This window comes from Onychomys torridus, chromosome 15 (assembly GCF_903995425.1).
Source record: "Onychomys torridus chromosome 15, mOncTor1.1, whole genome shotgun sequence".
NCBI classification, from domain to species: domain Eukaryota; kingdom Metazoa; phylum Chordata; class Mammalia; order Rodentia; family Cricetidae; genus Onychomys; species Onychomys torridus.
Genome location: NC_050457.1, coordinates 5,813,651 through 5,829,664, shown reverse-complemented (window position 1 = coordinate 5,829,664; position 16,014 = coordinate 5,813,651). Strand labels below are relative to the sequence as shown.

At 40.4% G+C, this 16,014-nt stretch overlaps 1 protein-coding gene across 1 annotated transcript in view; it reads left to right on the top strand.

Moving 5' to 3' along the window:
* The window catches only part of Adgrv1 (adhesion G protein-coupled receptor V1), a 506,561-nt gene extending 491,386 nt beyond the window's left edge, over positions 1-15,175 (top strand). Inside the window, exons 89-91 of the mRNA XM_036207476.1 lie at positions 3,144-3,332; positions 6,017-6,194; positions 14,787-15,175. Coding sequence (XP_036063369.1) covers positions 3,144-3,332; positions 6,017-6,194; positions 14,787-14,905 — 486 coding nt within the window. The 3' untranslated portion in view covers positions 14,906-15,175. The remainder of the gene's footprint in view (positions 1-3,143; positions 3,333-6,016; positions 6,195-14,786) is intronic.
* Positions 15,176-16,014: the final 839 nt, after the last annotated feature.

The following is a 16,014-nucleotide window of genomic DNA, read 5'->3' as shown; positions in this document are numbered from 1 at the left end:
AAGTTCGAGAAAGGCCTCAGAAGAGAGGCCACCTCCCACCTGCCTGCTCTAGCCAGTTCTTTCCAGCCATGTCTTGCTAACTTGTGAACTGGAAGTGAGGGACTAACAGAAATGGTGGGGCCGACAGCAGAAATCCCTCCCATTGGCTTTTCTTCCTCTTTAATGTGAGAATGCTGGGGACTCCTCTCCATGGTCAAGCACACCCCCTGCTCTTGTAGGATGCTGGGGACTCCTCTCCATGGTCAAGCACACCCCCTGCTCTTGTAGGATGCTGAGGACTCCTCTCCATGGTCAAGCACACCCCCTGCTCTTGTAGGATGCTGAGGACTCCTCTCCATGGTCAAGCACACCCCCTGCTCTTGTAGGATGCTGGGGACTCCTCTCTGTGGTCAAGCACACCCCCTGCTCTTGTAGGATGCTGGGGACTCCTCTCTGTGGTCAAGCACACCCCTGCTCTTGTAGGATGCTGAGGACTCCTCTCCATGGTCAAGCACACCCCCTGCTCTTGTAGGATGCTGGGGACTCCTCTCTGTGGTCAAGCACACCCCCTGCTCTTGCAGAAGACCTGGGTTTGCTCCCTACCACCCACATGGCAACTCACAAAGCCCTGTGACCCCAGTTCCAAGGGATCAACACCCTCTTTTTACTTCCTTGGGTTCCTACATGCATGGAATGCAGATAAATTCATGTAGGCACAAATGAATAATAAATCAATCTTTAAAAACAGAGTTATGAGAATGTATAACCCTTTAAACAATATGATTTCATTTGTGGCTCACTGAATATTGACTAGTAAGTTTAAATTCCTAGATCAAAAGAAATACAGAATGGAGCTTAATGTTATAGTCAATCCAACTATAAATAAATTAAAGATTTTTAAAAGCATTTGCATGACTATAGGACCACCAAAATAAAGCAACAATTCACAGACAGAATTAGCTTCCCTGGAAACTTACCGCCTGTAAATGACAGGAAGTACAGGTACCTGTGAACTGGTGCATATGAACTTGATACTTGGTGGTGTAGGATATTGCTTTGTTTGTGAGCAGTTGGAGGGTAAGAACCATGCACGTCCCATCCTTGCATCTCAGTGCCTGCTAACACACACAGTGAGCAGCAAACATTCTGCAGACTGAGAGTCTGGTGCGCTATTCAAAGTGCTTCTTCACACAGTACTGTGCCGGGGCACCTGGGCTCAGATGCAGTGTTTGGAAGGGAACTTGTTTTTACTCTGAGGTCAGAATCCCACAGCTGAGTACTTTGGATAATGGAGGCCCCTTTTCTATATTTGCACAGCTTGGCCCAGACCAAGCAAGAGTCATTTAAACATAATCTGCATTTAAACTTCCTTTCCTTTTGACTTCAACCATGTTTGTGTTTCCTAGGGCACGTCTAAAAGTCTCAAAATATTTACTGTACACTTCCATGCTTTTAAGGAAAAAAAAAAAAAAGGCAGTTTTTGAACACAGTTATGTTCAGCAGGCAGAGCGTTTCCTGGCACACAAAAGACTGGATATGAAAACAAGCAGGAGAAAGGGTGTGCAGCTTAGCAGATGGGTCCTTAGAGAGATGATTCTAAAGCAGGGCTGTGTTTGCTTACCCAGCTCTTAACCTGTCGCTTCTCAGCACTTACAGTGACCCTGAGATAAATCAGTAACATTTGCACCATTTTTAAGGCTGACACTAATTTTTTTTCCTGTTTTTCTGTTGCTGTGGCCAATGTAATTAGATCATAGTCATGTGAAAAGTTAGTTGTGTGAGAAAAATGTTGGATGAGCATGACTGTTTTCAGGAAGATTTTGTTTCTATTAATGTAGGCTTGAAACTAATTCACTGAGCCTACGTAATTTAGAATACTAATGTCTCTCCCAAAGAACTGACGAACTAGATTCAAAGTATGTTTCTGCTTGCTCTTCTAAGATGATTACAGCAATTAGTTTAAAAATATGTTTATCGTGCACACCACAACTTTTTAGACATGCTCTTAGTTCTGGAGACCAGTAGAAGATCAGTCTTGACTCTCACTGTCCTCCAAGAGAGCAAGAGATGAGATGCTGACCCATGTAGCATTGCATACTGGCCCCAGTTCCCTTAAGGAAAAAGTTGCTTGTGACTGCTGGGCTGTGGCGTTTCCTAAGAAACGCTTTGCTATTTATACCAATATGCAGATGTTTCGGGTTTGTACAATTTCTATTGCTCCAATACTCTATAAATGTTAGAACCGTGGTGAGTACAAATTTTACACATGGCTGACACTTATTTATATTTCTGGAAAATATTTTATGTTATTCCATTTCTTCTTTAATTAGCTGAGTATCTTTATCTTTATTGATTAAGACTTTTAGTAACAGAGATTCTTCCTTGCAATAAAATTTTAAATACCAAGAAATACAAAAGACAATTTAAGGTATGTCACTGTCTAAATGAAACCGTCAGAGTCACTAGGCTCTGGAGAGCAGTCATTTAGTAGCATGTGTGGAAATCCTGACGAGAAAAGAGTGTAGTGAACAGAATACAAACAGAAGCGTGTCCCTTCTTGTGACGGAAGCAGAGTAATTTTCAGGAGTTTGAGTGTGTTACTAAGGAATTTAAAGGGCTAACGGCTTTTGAAGAATGCACAAGATAGCTTTGTTGCTCTTGTGTAACGTTTATGGAGAAGGTGGAATGCTAAATCTTAAGCAATCCAGAGTCGCTATGCAGTGATTTGGTTCCAAGTAAGATAAGTAGGTGAGACGCACACAGGGTGTCAAGTTTGGCTCTTTCCAGACACACACAAAGTGAGTGGAATACCTCAGTCAGCTAAATACACATTAAAGGAGATAAATAAAAATGGTTGCTTCTAAAATAAGATGAATACAGCTCAGTAATACATTTCTATAATTTATTTCATGTGTTAGTAGGCTACATTCAGAGCTACTTAATATATTAAGAAAAAAAAAAAATGACTGGTGAGAGCCCAGTCTTTCTAAGCAGCATTTTTTGTGACTTGGAATGTGCAGTGACCTCTTGCCCGACTGCTGGCCTGCAGTCCCTCCTAGATTTGGGTAAGATTGGAGTCTGCTCAAGACGATCGGCTGTCTTTATGCTTCAGCTGTTCTGGCCAGACTTCCTTTGACATACTAACGCATTTTTCCTTTTTACAGGGTCTTTATGTTTTTGTGGTTTATTTCATTTTACACAACCAAGCATGTTGCCCTATGAAGGCCAGCTACACGGTGGAGATGAACGGCCACCCAGGACCCAGCACAGCCTTCTTCACTCCTGGGAGTGGAATGCCTCCATCTGGAGAGATTCACAAATCGACCCAGAACCTCATCAACGCTATGGAAGAGGTGTGTCCCCACCCCACCCTGATGCCCTCTGTCACCTACTGACAAGCCCTCACTTGATGCAGAGTATAAAACACCAGATGCTGGCTTACTTCAAACCCCTTCCTCTCTGCACTGCCATTGAGGGGTCTTAACTAGTTATCTTTCCATCCTGTGAGCAACATGGACCAGCTGTTTTTATTGAGAAAGCAAAGCAAAATGTGTCATTTCCTTCAAAACCTTCTAATTTGATATGACAGGAATCGAACCTGTCTAAGAAATGCTTTTTTAAAATACCATTCTTCTAAAATCACACTCACAGCTGTTCTTATTTGCCCACCCCCTCACACTTCTTCAGTCCCAGCAAAGGAGAAAACAAACAGATACCCCTTCAGTTTGAATACGACCGAACACTCTAAAACAAAGGCTTGGAGGGCGCTTTTGTAGCACTCCTGGAAAATCTAGGCAGGATTTCCTCTCCAAAATCTGCCTCCTGCTGCTGGCTACATTATTCTGTCCATGTAATTTTGTTTTCCTGAGTCTGACTCACATGCCCTCCACTGTCTTTGGCAACATATTGGAAGGGCCACTGTTCAGACTATAAAGCACACCTGAATACATCTGTCCCACAAAAGGCAGTGATGCACAGCCCTCACAATTGTGCAGGCCCTGGATGTGCTTGGCTGCAATTTCTTATGAATGAAAGAAGCAAGGAAAACAGAATTTGTGTTTGCTACCTAAATATCTATATCTATATTTATACATATATATATATATATGTATATATATATACATATATATATATATATGGGTGAAATTAAGAAACACTTTATTGAAGAGGAAATATTGATAGGATGATAGATGGATAGATAAATAGATAATGATGGGTGCTAAATAGAGATGTAATAGACTAAGACAGACAGATAGATGATAGATAGATGGGTAGATGGATGGATAGATAGATGATAATCTACTTGCTCAGAGATACCTTTTGTCTTCTCTGACAATGTAGGATGTGCTTTCATTTTAAAATTGAAGCAAATGATTACATTGCTATTACTATGTATGCCCTTTTGATTTGAATGAAAGAAATTACTATAAAGAATTATCAACTCTTAATGGATAAACATACAGTAGATAAATGGTTGTCAGGGCCTATAGGTAGGAGAAAAATAAAGGTATAGATTAAAAAGAATGTATTTTGGCTGTAAAATGAGTAAGTTTAAGAAGGATTTTAAAAACTGAGATATGCCAGAACTAGAGAGAAGGCTCAGCAGTTAAGAACAGTTGCTACTCTTACAGAGGACCCTGGTTTAATTCCCACACCTACCTGGTGGCTCACATCATCTGTACTTCAGTTCCAGGGACCCAGTGCTCTCTTCTGGCCTCTGTAAGGACCAGGCAGGCACATGGTGTAACACACACAGGCCGGCAAAATACTCATACACATAGCATAAAAATAAACAAACCAAGTTTTGTAGAAAGAAAAAAAGTTGAGATATGTCTTTAGTACTTTGAAATATATTTAAATTTAGTACCATTTTATATGCCAGATATTTTTTAACTGAGCTATTTTATCATAGTTAGTGATAAAAAAAAAAACCCAATAGGAATATTTTTATGATCCATCGGTCTTGCTGAATGGTTACCAATTTAACGTCTGTCTAGGTCTGACCTGTCTTGGTTGAAATATCTTTTAGCTACATGTGGCTGAATTAAAGTAACTAGCATTACAGATCTAGTTTGTCATTCGCTCAGCCACACTGTAAATATCCCAGGGACAAATGTGCCCAGAAGCTTCAGTATTGGAGAAGTTAGATATGAAATATTCCTGTCCCTGGAAAAAGTTCCATTCTGCAGAACAGTGCTGTTCTCCATGTCCGGATTCGTAGTGATGGTCACCCTGAGGTTTCCCCTTCTCTCAAGTTCATCTCTGAGGTTCTTGGTATACTTTGCTCAGTATGAAGTGTCCCTGAAATCTCTGCAAACCCTACATCGGGCAACAGCTGTGACCCTCAGGTTCCTGGGCTGGAGCCACTGCTTCAGTGTCCCTCTGGGGTGTTGCTCAACTGCATAGCATGAAGCCTGTCTGCATTCCTCAGAGGCTCAGAATTGGCCTGGATCCAGCTGTCAATGAGAGCCTGCAGAGAATGTAGGAAAGCCAGCAAGAGCAGAGAAGGCCAAGGAAAAGAGGGATTAAGGGCTCATTTACCACCAACCTGGTTTGCCAGTAACCTAGAAAGACAGGACTACATTTAATCATCTCAGGACAGAACTCTTTCTGAGCATTTAATCATTTAATCAAAAGTAAAGAGGGATTTGAATAAACTCCCTTTAATTCAATATGTTCTTTATATACTGATGCTATTTAAAACACATTTCAGATTAAGAATTTAGAGTGTTCTTCTGAATTTCCTTATCGTACATTTTACAAATAAATAAACAAACAGTTCTATCTCTCCATACATGGCATCATAGCAATCTGCTGTGAGTCTGAGAAACTTTTAAATAATCAGGTTATACTAACTTGAGGGAGGCATGCTTTTCTGAAGAACAACTATACCATGCAAGCCCATAAAAACAACTCAATAGGCCATTCACAGTTTTAATGAAATACAGTCATATACTTCAAAACTGGGCTTCCAAATGACTGTGTACATCCATGCTATCAATTGTCACTTCCTTCTGCTCTTTCCTCAACCCAAAAGGTGCCATCTGACTGGGAGAGAGCATCCTTCCAACAGACCAACCAGGCAAGCCCTGATTTGAAGACAAGTCCCCAGAATGGCGCCTCATTCCCTTCCTCTGGAGGATATGGCCAGGGGTCCCTGATAGCAGATGAAGAGTCCCAGGAGTTTGATGACTTGATATTTGCATTAAAAACTGGTATGTATGAACCCCACAAATGACATTAGAGGCAGGCAGTCATGGGGAAGCTACTTCATGTCTCCTTCTGTGAATGTGCAAAAGCGCTGTCACCCTTGGTACATCCTGAGTCTCATGACCCATTTCTGAGCCCAGTCAAGCCCTAGGAGATTCTGTTCCTAGCATCAAATATAACACATCCTAAAAATAATTTACAACTTGCTTTTAAGAAAGAAAACAATGTACTTTAAGTGTAAGTATCTATGTCCTAAGATCTGGCTAGGACACCAAGACCTTGGTAAGTTACATTCAGTATAAGGAAGCTCACTGAAGGAGTTTACCTCTGATCTGCAAAAAAAGGTATCATTCATGAGGATGGACTTCATATGCTTTCAGAAGCAATGTAACAAACATTGTATGTGTCTACAGTTTCCAAAATGTGTACAATCACTTGCAGTGTTTCATTGACCTTGTGTGTGTGTGTGTACGTGTGTGTGTGTGTGTGTGTGTGTGTGTGTGTGTGTGTGTTCAGTTCTACTCAATATGTAACCCTAGTCAATAATTCCTATACACAGAGAAATAAGATCCTAAAGACCCCAGTTGGGTAGCACATCACCTAGAAATGGAGAAAGTGAGAAATCTGATTGAAGGTCACATGCTAGTGGATAAATCATTAATGAATACCATTCTTTTTAGTGTGTAAATGTCCACATTAATGGTGGTGTGATCTTTCTGTCACTGACAATACATGAGTGAAACATGAAAGGGATGGTTCCTTTTGGCTCATGACTTTAGAGGTTTCAGTCTGTAGTCAGGTGGCTCCGTTGCTTTTAGGCCCATGACAAAGTAGGACTATCAAGGAAGGGCGAGAGAAAAGATGGCCACTTCCTGGCAACCAGAGTATAAAAAGAGTAGCAAGAAGGCCAGGGTCAAATGTCCTCTTCAAAGGCATGCCACCAGCAGCCCGCTCTTTGGTGCCACCTCCCAGATCTTCATTCAGTACTTGAAAATATCAATGAATTACACTCTGACTAGCCAGAGTAAGTCCCCTGACTTGAAAATGACCTTACAAAAACCCTGAAAGGCACACTTTGCTAGGGGACTAGGTCACCTTTCAGTCTGGTCAAGTTGGCAATCAAGATTAGCCATCACAGTAGTATAAGTTAGATTCTTAATTTGTCATAAATCTATTGTGAATATTAATCATTCTAGAGTTTTTTCAAGTCCTAAAGGAGTTTTTAAACATTTTCTTTTTCAGAAAAATTTTGAACTGTTACTATTGTAAAAGTAGCAATGAATATTTTAAAAACCAAGACAGATCCCCAAAGAGGAAGTTTTTTTAATGCTTTTTAAAAAATGTTTCAGTATAAAATAGCTTGATTTTTCTATGAAGGTATACTACTTTGGTAAAACATTTTTGTCCTCACAAAGTAAAATTCTTACATCTTAAGAATGACTTCAAAAACCCAGGGCCTACATCTCCTTTTGTATTTCTTATATGTTTGGTTGTGAGCCTAGCCTTTAACGGCTGAGCCATCTCTCCAGCCCACGTTTTGTATTTCTTATCAGGATCTCATAAGAGATGGTGAGGTCACAAAGCACTTCACTGTCTCCCAGTCCCTCCCTGCGCTCACACCCAGAATGCCACACTGCCCTCAAGCCCTTTTGAGAAATGACAAATCCTACTGAAATGAGTAAGAACTCACCCCTGTATACACAATTGATGCTGATACCCAAATATCTGCAGAAGGGACTTTTAAAACACGAATGATCAGATGGATGAAAATGTTCAGATTTCATCTGGGATTGGTGGGGAAGAAGTTAACAGGAGTTAAGGAAGAATAAATAAATAATCAAGAAAGTTGTAGAGTTTGGGCATCAAGCTATCTCAGTTGAAGAATGTGTAGGGTTTAAACAGGAAAGGAATGGAGGAAGGGCAGTACACACTCAGGGAGTCTAAAGAAGACTTTCAGTCTTAGTGTGAAGCTTGTTTGTGGAGAATGGTGTTAGGGTGGAGGATGAACAGCAGACCAAGTAGCCTGAGATAGCCTCATAGGTACTTCGCTTACACTGTCAGTAACTCAAAGCAGTTCTGCAGGTGAATGACAGTGAACACAATCCCCAGTGTACTGGGGAAACTACAGATTCACAGTTCAAATGATCATTTTAACAGTTCAAATGCAGTGTAAAAAGACCCACTTTATTGAATATAACCTTGCACTTCTGTAATATAGTTGGTTGCAATTTCTTTTTGGAAGTGAAGACCCCTTGCTGGTGTTTAGCACAATGTTAAATTGCTGTTTGTTTAGTAGTCATAAGTAGTGGGGCATTTATAATGGATCATGGAGGATTGTTGAGACAAAATGACTTTTACAAAAGTATAAATAGTAAATTATAAACAGAAAGACTGGAAAGATCTCAGAGTGGGCCAGAGTCATGAGGCTAAGACCTCATATAGAAAAGGTCAATGAGAATAGAAGAGGGCAGTCACTGAGAAAGAACAGAGGACTGATGGAGACTTGCTTCTCACCTGAGTAAGTGGTACAGACCTTCCTTAGTGTCTTTGCTGAGAGAAATTGATGTGGTCTTGATGATGAGCATTCCTCCTGGATATTCATAAGGTTTGACTCTTAGGCAAAGTACCAGGGTAGAAGGTAATTTTTGAAATACATGAAGGCACAGATTTTATTGGTAGCTATGAGGATTATTAAATTTGAATTAGGAGAGTGGAAGAAGAAAGGAAAGAAATGAAGAGAGAAGTTGAAGAGAATGGGAAGGAAAGAGAAGGGGAGCAATCAGGAACATACTAGATGATGCTTGCATCTAAGTCAGAAGGGAGGAGGACCCCCAGAGAAATTCCAGCGAATAAGAGAGGCGGCGAAAGACAGAAAACTTAGGGAGAATGAAATGACTAATTACATAGCGCCGAGCAGAGTTGGAACTGAAGGCGTTTACGGTCTGGACACATTAGCTTCCCTAATGTGTTCTACATGCAGTGTCATTAGATCTTTATGTCCAAACACAGAAGTAAGATGAATTCTCAGAGCATAATTAAATTAGATCTGTGGGCTATATATATAGCAAGTACTGAGTGCATTTGGTTCAGGAATGCATGGAATGGTTTGCTTGGAGGTTTAGCTTGGCATTCCTTAGACTTCCCTAAACTCATTGGGGAAAAATATTTAAGAGATCAAAATAGCAATCTCTAACATTGGTTCTCTGTATTATTAGAAAAGATGCTATAATAACCAAGCATCAGCCCCTGGACACATTCCAACATAGGATATGATTAACAAAAAAAAAAAAAAAAAGGAGCCGACCACATGCTTTCTATCTACAGTAGAATTCAACATTGACCTAAAGTCTGGATTTGGCCTAACAAAGTGTTTTGCTTGACTTACAAAGCATTTTAACAGCCAATATTAAAATTGTAGAGATACTGTATATAAGTCTAGAAAAAAAAGTCTGACAACATGAGCTTTAAAATAGTTGAGGTGTCAGCATACAAATGGGCTTGTAATATTTTCATCTGCATGTATCATTAACTTTGTTCTTACCTGCCCCATCTCTTCTTCCCTCTGCTTGAACCTCTTCCCTCACAAAAAGTTCCTCATCTATTTCCATGGCATATGTATTCCATTCTCCTTTGTGTTCCCTCCTTTCTGTATACCTCTTCCTTCTCTCTCATCTGTCTGCTTCCACATCATAGACATCTATGGACATTTATATCTAGAGTCCACATGCAAGAGAAACATGCAGTATTTGTCTTTATTGTTCTGACTTTTCCCACTATATCTAAGGATCTTGAGTTCTATCCATTTTCCCATAATATCATTCTTCCTTATAGCTGAGTAAAATTCCATTACTTTTATGCACCTCCTTCTCTTGATCGATTTACTTATAGATTAACATCAAGGCTGGTTCTATACTTTGCTATTGTGAGTAGTGCATCAATAACCATGGATGCACATATAGAAACATGGTGTGCTGACTTAGAGCCCATAATGGGATTGTATGCTAGAAAATTCCTAGGTGGAACACACACTTCCAGCAAAGTTGCAGACTACAACATTAGTGAATAGAAACAAGGAGCCTTGCTATATTACAGTAATAAAGTTGCTGAGAAAAAAAATCCATTCAAAGTAAATAAACCAATGAAGAAATATATGAATGCAACTAAGCAGAGGTAAAGATACTTACAGTGAAAGCTTTAAAACATCCAAAAAAGAGAACAAAATTAAAGAAGATACCAGAAGACAGAAAAAACACCCCCACCCGTGTTCAAGGACTGAAAGAACTAATACTGTGAGAATGACTATGCTACCAAAATAGATGTACAAATTCAAGGCAACCCACACCAAAATTCTAATGGTATTATATATGAACTATTTAAAAAAAAAACAACACCTATGTCTCATACACATGCATATACTGGCATTACTAATTAGACTCAGTGTGTTAAAAAAAAAGTGCATGAATTTGGGTCGGAGACCGGTAGGAGTTGGAAGGAAGGGAATAGGAGGATGGATTACATCTAAAGATTGTAATACAGATTGTATACATATATGAACCTCTCAAAGAATAAATAAACATATATTTTAAATCTTAAAATTCATATAGAATCCCAAAGGACATCAAAGAATCAAAGCATTCCTCAACAAAAATAGAAATGCTAATGGCTTCGCAATACTTGATCTCAAATTATACTACAGAACCATAATAACAAAACCAGCACAAACTAATGCAACAGACATACAGACCAGTGGAATAGAATAGATGAACCAGAAATAACTACACACAGCTACAGCCATATAGTATTGACATGTATCAAAATCATACATTGACAAAAAGATAACTTGTCACCAAATGCTGGGAAAACTAGATGTGTGTATGTAAACGAAACTAGAGCCACATCTTCACCCTGCACCAAAATGAATTCAGAATAGATCAGCGACCTAAATGTAAGACCTAAAGCCACTAGAGGAAAAACCATTCCAGATAGAGTCCTTTCGAGTCAGGCATAGACAAAAGCCATCTAAAATGGACCCAACAACTGACAAATAAAAGCTTCTGCCCAGCAAAGGAAAAGATCACCAAAGTGAAGAGACAGCTATAGAATGGCAGACAATGTTTGTCAACAGTTGGTAGAGTTTCTGTCCCACAGCCACTCTCAAATAGCCACTTAGAGGCTTATATTAATTACAAATTATATTAATTACAAATGCTTGGCTGATATCTCAGGCTTGTTACTAACTAGCTCTTACAACTTAAACTAACCCATTTCTACTACTCTATGTATTGCCTTGTGGTTTTACCTGCCCTCCAGCATGTCTTGCTCCCTCTGCATCTCCTGGAGTCTCCTCTGACCCTGTCCTTCTTCCTCCCAGCATTCTTACTTTGGCTGTTCCACCTGTACTTCCTTCCTGACTACCAGCCAGTCAATTCTTTATTAACTAATGAGAGTAAAACATATTTACAATATACAAAGGTTGTTCCACAGCATTTTTGTAGGTGGAGTTTTCATGTGCTTGCAGCCACTCTTGAGTAACCACTCAAAATCTTAATATTAATTATAAATGCTTGGCCGATAGCTCAGGCTTGCTACTAACTAGCTCTTACAACTTAAACTAACCCATTTCTACTACTCTATGTATTGCCACATGGCTCATGGCTTTACCTGTCCTCCAGCATGTCTTGCTCCCTCTGTGTTTCCTGGACTCCTCTGACCCTGTCCTTCTTCCTCCCAGCATTCTTACTTTGGCTGTTCCACCTGTACTTCCTGCCTGGCTACTGGCTAGTCCTTTATTAACCAATGAGAGTAAAACATGCTTACAGTGTACAAAGATTGTTGCACAGCAGCCAACTAGGCATTAAGTAGATTAGTATCTGGCACCTATAAAGAGCTCTGAAAATTAAATACAAAACTATCATCCAGTCAGCAAATGGTCTAATGAACTGATTAGATGTTTCTCCAGAGAAGAAACACAAATAGTCAAGAAATATTTGAAAAAAGTGTTCAAAACCCTCAGCTATCACAGGAATGCCAGTCAAAAGTCCTTGATATGATCTCACCCAGTCAGAATGGCTACAGTCAAGAAAAGATATTTTCTGAGAAATATCAAACCCAAGTACTGTTCCTAAGATGGCAACTTCACATTCAGGAAGCACAGACAGGAGAACAATCATTCCAGACCAGCCTAAAGTGTACTTTAGGACCCTTTCTCAACACACAAATAAACAAAGACACTTCATTATGTATCTTATTCAAGGATTTCTGCATCCTATTGAACTTTAGTTAGTTCATAACTAAAAGGTAAAATTAGAGTTTATTAATGTTTTCTATTTTTTTTTTCTCTCAGAAAAGGGATGATCTTTGTATCATTGCCTAACTGGAAAGAAGCCAGATAAATTGTGAGTGGGTCACAAAATCAGAAAACCCCATGTTGAAACCTTAGTAGTTTTCATGCTTTGAGTCTTTGGCAAGGAACTCAGCTTTTCCATTTCCTCATTTACCAAATAGTGTATTTTATGGCATTAGGAATTGTCTGTGTAAAGCACTAATCAGAGTGGCAGAGCTTAGATGTCAACTACTAGCTGGGCTCCATTTATTGTCTGGGAGACAGCTCAGTCAGTAAGGTGCTTGCTGTACCTGAGTTCTGTTCTCAACCCCACATAAAAAGCTAGGCACAGCAGGAAAATGAACTCCAGTGATGGAGACAAAGACCAGAGGATGCCAGGACTTGCTGGCCAGCCATTCAAGGCAAATCACTGAGAAGGCCTGTCTTGAAAAGGAGGTAGAGAGCTATAAGGGAAGACACCTAGCATTGACCTCTGGCTACCACATGCACACATGTGTGTATGCACACTCCCACACAGAAGTGTATGCACACAATAAATTATATTTTATAAATTCGCTAACACCTGGTTGTTGATTGCACCATGACCATGATGTGACATAGAAGTTAGGGTGGTTTAAATTTGTGCCAAGAGGCCTGCCCAGTCACAAAGTGATAGAGGTGGGCTCAGAACCTGAGTTCTGAATACACACAAAAACATATACCAAACACCTCTCATGCACTAAGTACTTTCTATGAGTGTGAGCCAGAGGAATGACAAGGATGTAATCCAACAGGAAAGGCAGACATTTTGAAAGAGAACCATGGTGTTTCTACAGGCATTAAGGGCAACACTTGAACTGATGCCCATAGAAAGGCACAGGCAGCCAGATGAAGAAGGCAGAGAACGTGGTATGTCCCTACAGAGTGATACAGAAAGGGAAGGACATACAGAAAGGGAAGGACACCTGGAGCAAACAGGGTCATCCAGACCCTGCAGCTTTTATATCCATCTCCTGTAGAGGTCCCCAGTTCCTAACTAGTGGGAGAACAGACATGAGAGAAGGCAGACCTGGTCTGGAAAGAGCTTGGCGGTCTGAGCAGGGATGGGCAGTTTATGTGATACAGGAGCATAGGAAGGATAAGACAGAGGTGTGAGGGACAGACTCGGGAGAGGCAGGGCTTGGCTAGGAGTGCTCCTGGTGGGCTCCTGGTTCTTTCTCCACATAGACTATACTGAGGCTAAGCGGCTTCCTTCCCATAGCTACTAGCGGAAGACTTGGGGCTTAGGGGCTTGACTCCCTTTCTACAAAGCTGAGTGGCCAGCAGAGGGGAAGCACAGAGAGTTGGTACCTGGCCATTGGTAGCTGCACACTGTGACCACATCCATATTGTCTCCATCACTGTGTGCATGTATGTGTGCCTGTGTGTGTGTAGAGACCGAGCACAAGATAAATACAGTTCCCACATTACAGAGGAAAAGAACCTACTACAGTTATAAATTCTGTGTGCTGGGGAGGGGAGAGTAGTGCCTCATAGAAAATCTTCAAAACAGAGGTTTGAGGGGTTGCATGCTGTTAAGAACAGCTAACTTCCTGGGTTTCCAATGAGAATGTTGGCACTGTGTTATTTACTAAGGGCTCAGTCTTCAGGGCCAGTTTCCTCAGGGCCCTTATAGGATACCATGTGTCTGCCCTGCTGCAAGCCTGTCTTTCTTCTCAGAGTAAGAGCCAACAGTGAGCTTTCCCCATCGGGCTACCAGACTCCATGGAGTTCCAAGGGTTAGTGGATATGTTATCTACCACACTGACGAAAAACTCCAGTCACCTGCCTGATTTTCTGTTTTGGTAAATCCTTCATTGATAATCCCTGTTCTCTATTGTACCTGCCTATCACATGGCACCAAGAAAAATAAAGGAAGCCAAGTGGGGCAGCTCTCTCCTGTAATCTCGGCACATAGGCCTCATGAGGCAAGAGATTGGCTGTGAATTTAAGGCCAGCCTGGACTACACAGTGAGAAGCTGTCTCCAAACAAAATGAAAATGTGAGAAACCCAACGTTTTATCTTTGGAAATCAATTTCTACTTTTAAAAGCTACAAAAGTAGCTTCACTGTAACTTATAACTGCATAATTTTAAGGCATTTGTTGTTTATTCCAAATAAATGGCCCAGACTTTTACTAATATAGAAATAACATGTTTTGGTTTAATGTAATTAAGTCATTAAGAATTTACTATGCTAATAGCTTGGACTTAAGTCTGCTCATCTTCCATTCCAGGTGCTGGTCTCAGTGTCAGCGACAACGAATCTGGTCAAGGCAGCCAGGAGGGAGGTACCTTGACCGACTCCCAGATTGTGGAGCTCAGGAGGATACCCATTGCTGACACACACCTCTGAGAGCCTCACTAGCACTAACCATCAGAAAGAGGATCATATACCTGTTTGCCTTGGCTTCTGAGCTAAACTCTGTAAGCACTCACAGCTGTGTAGTAGTGGTGTGTCAGTCACACGGAATGACTAACCCAGAAGTGATTGTTATGGTTGGAATATACATTGCTTAGTATTTGTGAAACTTAAGAAGACTGTTATGATAAAAGATCAGAGCATTCCTGTAAGTTACAAGGATGCACATAGTCCAAAACTATTAGTTGTTTCTTATTCATCGTAACTTGGCTAACATTGTTTAATGAAAATAATAATCAATAAAAGCAATAGAATCCAGTTGGTATCATCCAGACTCCTTATTTGTGAATAAATGTGCATAGGCAAAAAGACTAAATGTGTATCTAGATGATATCAGGCACCTGTATCTTCTAGCAGTGATTAAAAGGGATCCAAAGTCCACACTTCTCTCCATCTAGATGACTTTGAGTCCTGGAAACTGTAATGTGTGGTCTGTGAAGGATTCTGCACGTGAGTGTGGATGGGGCAGTGAGGTTGCAATAGCCTTTTTCATCAGCGAGATAGATTTCTGCTCTCAACAAACTTAAGGTTCTGAACACTTTCCAGAATGAATGTTCTGTCCCCAGTTAAAAATAACTCCACTGCACTTGTTCACGAACCTGAGAGGAGGTTCATTCAAACAGTACAGTTTGTTTTGGAGAAAATTTTCTTGGTTTGTGATAGTTAGTCTTTCTTTGTCTTGGAATGAGAAATCAGGAAATCTCTCCCAAAACACTGTTGTAGTCAAGATGATTTCATTGACTGTGTTTCCAGAAGACATGCTGGAAATAGAACAAAGTTGCTCTGAGCAATGCTTTGTGACCTTTGGTTTGGAGTTCTTACTTGTTTTTTGAGAAAACTAAGCATCATCCCAAAGAAAAATGTGACATTATTTTAAAATTTGAAGAAACTTAGTTCTGTTAATGATTTCTGTTGAAGCTCCGATTCCAGGACCACCGTGCTCCTTCTGGGCATCAAGTACGGTGTATGTGATATGAAACCTGCATGGCACTATTTCTCTTGATTGTCCTTTGGTTTCCTTTCTTCTCAAAGCCCCCCACATT